At 43.8% G+C, this 4,112-nt stretch overlaps 1 protein-coding gene across 1 annotated transcript; it reads right to left on the reverse strand.

Annotated features, from left to right (window-relative positions):
* Positions 1-874: 874 nt before the first annotated feature.
* On the reverse strand, positions 875-4,056 carry LOC122074781. Its single transcript, XM_042639746.1, has 3 exons — positions 3,179-4,056; positions 2,340-2,687; positions 875-2,231 (listed from the first exon to the last, which is right to left on the reverse strand). The coding sequence occupies exons 1-3, from the start codon at positions 3,620-3,622 to the stop codon at positions 1,608-1,610; spliced, it is 1,416 nt and encodes a 471-aa protein (XP_042495680.1). The 5' UTR covers positions 3,623-4,056; the 3' UTR covers positions 875-1,607.
* Between the last annotated feature and the right edge of the window lie 56 nt (positions 4,057-4,112).

The following is a 4,112-nucleotide window of genomic DNA, read 5'->3' on the forward strand; positions in this document are numbered from 1 at the left end:
TCTATTCCTCCTTATTATACCTGTATTGGTGAGTGCATATGGTGACGTGATGAGGAAAGGAAAATTAAAAGCCATGGGAGGTGAAACAAAATGTCATGTTTTTCACCTAGAACTGATGCCTTTCAACCTAGGAAAAAGGAGGTAACTACTACCTTAATTGCTAAACCAACCTACACAGACCACAGATAATAAACGTCATTCCCCATAATAACAACAAAAAAACTGTGAATTGACTTAATGAGAATCATGAAATACTACTACTTGGGGAGAGGAAACTTCTTCCCTGCTATACAATAACTATTAAATAAGTAGGAGATGAAAACCCAAGTGGGCTTTAGAGGAAGGAAGACAAATAGACAATCTCTGCTAAAGGATGTAGATATTGTAAACACTTTGGGTCCTACCAGCTTTTACCCCGTGCCACCTGCAATGATAATTCTCACACAACTCTTGCCCCAAACGATGCATCTCTCTCTATCCCCACTCACAGTGCAGAGATTGATTACTACAATTGGTCTTGCGCCCCCCAAGGGTAAGGAAAGAATGGTGGGAAAGGAAAAGCACAATGTAGGGGCCCACATTCCACAAACCCACCTTAAGTTCTGAATGGAGAGCCATTGGGGTTTTGAGCCTTTCCCCCCCAGAAAGAAAAACTCTTTCACACCAGAGCCAACAATATAAAGACTAAAAAAGATAAAGAAGTTACTAAAAAAAAAAAAAAAAAAAAGGTGCCAGTAAGTCATCTTCACATTCACTACTGGAAAAAAGAAATACTAAAAGTCTATTATAAATACTTTTCCTTTCTTAGACATTTCAACATTCAATGAAGGTTGGAATGAAAAAATTGGCAAATGACCTAAGAAAGCAGAGCAGATCAGAGGTATAAGCATTTAGTATCTGATGGAAGACAAAGCTCTGTTTACATCCTTCTTTCAACAGTACTGAACAATTCATAAACAAGAAAGCCTGATCAGACACTTCAACATTTCAATTACATTAAGAAAAATTGGGTTTTTATCTCACAACTCAGAACAGTCCCCCCTCCCCCTTTCTTTCCCACACCCAAAAAACTTCTACATCAATCAAACACACCAACACTAATGCAAACCCAAGCACAGAAACAAATCTAAAGACCCAAATAACAACATCAGTATCAAGCCAATGATAGCCAGCAGCTGAATTCTTCATCACCACTGTCATTGATTACATTTAGGCAAGAAAATTAGTAGAATTTTGGAAGGTTAGTGATTCATCTCTGAGCTATCAAAGCAACACCATGATCCTTCTTCTAGCGTGGAAGGTACAGTGAAAAAACAAACCTCTATCTGCTCTATCCCCCCAGGTGGAAAACAAAGAACACCAAACTCCTCTGTATAGAGAGTATAAAAATTCACTCAGGCCCTATTTCCAAGTAAGACCAGTGAATGTGTGAATAATTATGCTCTATTTACAGCTATAAGCATCCCCCAACTCCAAAATTTTTGGATCAGCTTAGTTCCTACCACACTACTTTACCACCACTACCTTCTCCTCTTCCTAAAATCAGTCAGGTCTGTTAAAACTCAATATCTTATGAACAAACTTGCCCAGATCAGCTCCTACACTTGTTATATGACTTCCATTTTCCACCCAATGTTGTCATGGTTGCTAGCATGAGATTTCTCCAAAGCAGCAACTTTGGCCCGATGAGCAGCTGCTGCTAAGGCCTTCCCCCTCTCACTCCGAGGGAGCTCACATGTCTCACTGACAGATCCACCTCTTATATCCGCAGGTGGAATGAAACAGTCTATTGACAGGCCGGGGACATTAAACGCTACTTCCTCGATAGTCCATGCCTCTTCCATTCTTGTCTTGGTATGGCTCATTGCCATTTCCCCAAACCTAAACAAAGTAACCACCGAACGGCCTGAGTGGGCAATCATGATCCCTTCAATCGGTCTATAATCATCAAGGAAGGTATTGAAGGTAGTCTCCCAGTACACAGTGTCGCCTCCATTAGACTGTATGCGGGTGAGATGGGAGTCTTCCATGTATAAAAGGAGACCCGTTCTTTGGCTGAAGTAGCCAAACAAGACATGCCTAATGATCTCTGCTGGGCCTTCACTCCTAGCTTTCAATGTCAGCGGATCTGCACATAGCTTGAGGATGAAGCAATCCTCTCCATTAATCCTCTTCTCTCCGATGCACCGAGCATCCGCAAACATGCTAGCCGTAGTTCTAGGATCAAGACCCTGCAAAATAATGAAAGGCCACATAAGGAGAAATGATCAAAAGGGCTAATAACAAAATCAAACTACAGTTAAAGCCAAATAGGTGAACCAGCATAGCCCCAGCTTCACCTGTAGTGCACGACGTAGAGGTCTAACAGGGCCTTTTGCAGCATGAGCACCGAGCCAAGGGGTGTGCCTCCAGACGACTTTACCATTGCAGCCAGCATGAACCTTGCTACCACCAACAGCGAGCTCCACATACCACATGTCAGGATTCATCTGCCATAGGACAAACCCACCTGACTCAGAAGCTCGGGATACATTCCGATTCTTCACAACTTTGGTGGCCGTCTCGAACTCAGAGGCTACCATCTTCAACTTCCCCATGGCATAGGCATTGCGGATAGAGCTTTGAAGGTTTTGCCCTCCAGATGCAGCCATGTACTGCTGCAATATGTACTGAGCAGACGAATTTTCCTAAAATACCAGATGGCCCAAGCACGAAGTCAAATAAATAGGACTGCAATAAGTTGCAGGACATAGAGGGGAGAACCCACATAAGATCAACTAGCAACGATTCTTAAATCTCACTAAAATTGTTCGACAGAGAAACCTGGCTAGTCCTTCCCTACTGAGTACTGACAGCTGCGAAGGGCACCCATTTGCATCTATGACTTAAACTGAAACTACCTAAGAACGAGCCATGAGTAGTAGAGAGTCTCCGTGGGTACGTCTCACCTGAGCAAAGAATGGCATTCTTCTACACAAATCCAAACCCAAAACTAAGAAATTTCAAACGATCATACTAACCGTCAACACACCCACCTAGGGTCCCAAATAACCATTTCATCGATTAAAAAAAGTTCAGGAAATAAGAAAAATCCATCATAAATAACTGTTTCTTTCTGTAAATCAAAGCGAATCAAAAAAGAAAAAGAAAGAACCAGCAAGAGGGAAGAGGTACTCACAATGGGAGTGTCTTTGATGCTAAGGTGAGGCAAGGGGTCCATGGAGCTAACGTGTACTGGGGCGAGTGGAGCGCCCATGACACCGAGCAGGAGCCTAAGATCCGAGCGCTGGTAAGCAGAAGAAGAAACTGAGGGGTTCCGAGAGAGTTGGCCAATCATCCAATGTCCCCACCCTTCACCCCTCTTGGAATCCCCTCCGCCATTGCAGCCGTCAGGATCAGGACCCTCCATCAACGGCGTCAGCGTCTCCCCCGGCGGCCTCAGACTCCCGGATCTCGCGATCAGTAGCTCCGGAGGTCGCGATACGGACTGCTTCCTCCGCCGGAGCAGCCCCGACATCGGAGAGCTACTCCTGGATGGGTTCCTCGGCCTGGACCTCGCAGGCGACAACCCTCTTACTACTTCGTCCTTAAGTGCAGAGAAGAATCCTTGCTTCTTCTCCATCTCCCCCTAACTAACCAACCCCCAAAGTCCCCCCACCCCTCTTACCCTCCAAAACAAGTAGAAGTCGGAAACAGCAACAACAACAACAACAACAAAGGCAGAGAAGGAGTAGAACACGAAAACGAAGACGACTTTATTTACCTCTTCTCTCAGAGAGGAAAGCAAGCACAGGAGGAGCACTGAACTCCACTCATGGACTCATAGACTGACAGGATCTTTACGAAAATATCTAGAAATACAAAACAAACCCAAGTCAAGAAAAGAGGATCGATTCAAATGGTGAAACTGTTTCGCGTTTTATGCTCTGAACACAGTTAGAGTAAGGGACAGAGAGAGTGTGAAGGGAAGAACAGAAACAGAAAAAAAAAAGGGGTCAGACGCTAAAGACTAGAAGGAAGGGGAGGGAGGAAGAAGAAAGTGTGAAACAAAACCGTTTTGGTCACTCAGATAATTTAATAAATAAAATAAAGGGGAAAAAAAAAAAAAAAAA

This window comes from Macadamia integrifolia, chromosome 3 (assembly GCF_013358625.1).
Source record: "Macadamia integrifolia cultivar HAES 741 chromosome 3, SCU_Mint_v3, whole genome shotgun sequence".
Classification (NCBI taxonomy): domain Eukaryota; kingdom Viridiplantae; phylum Streptophyta; class Magnoliopsida; order Proteales; family Proteaceae; genus Macadamia; species Macadamia integrifolia.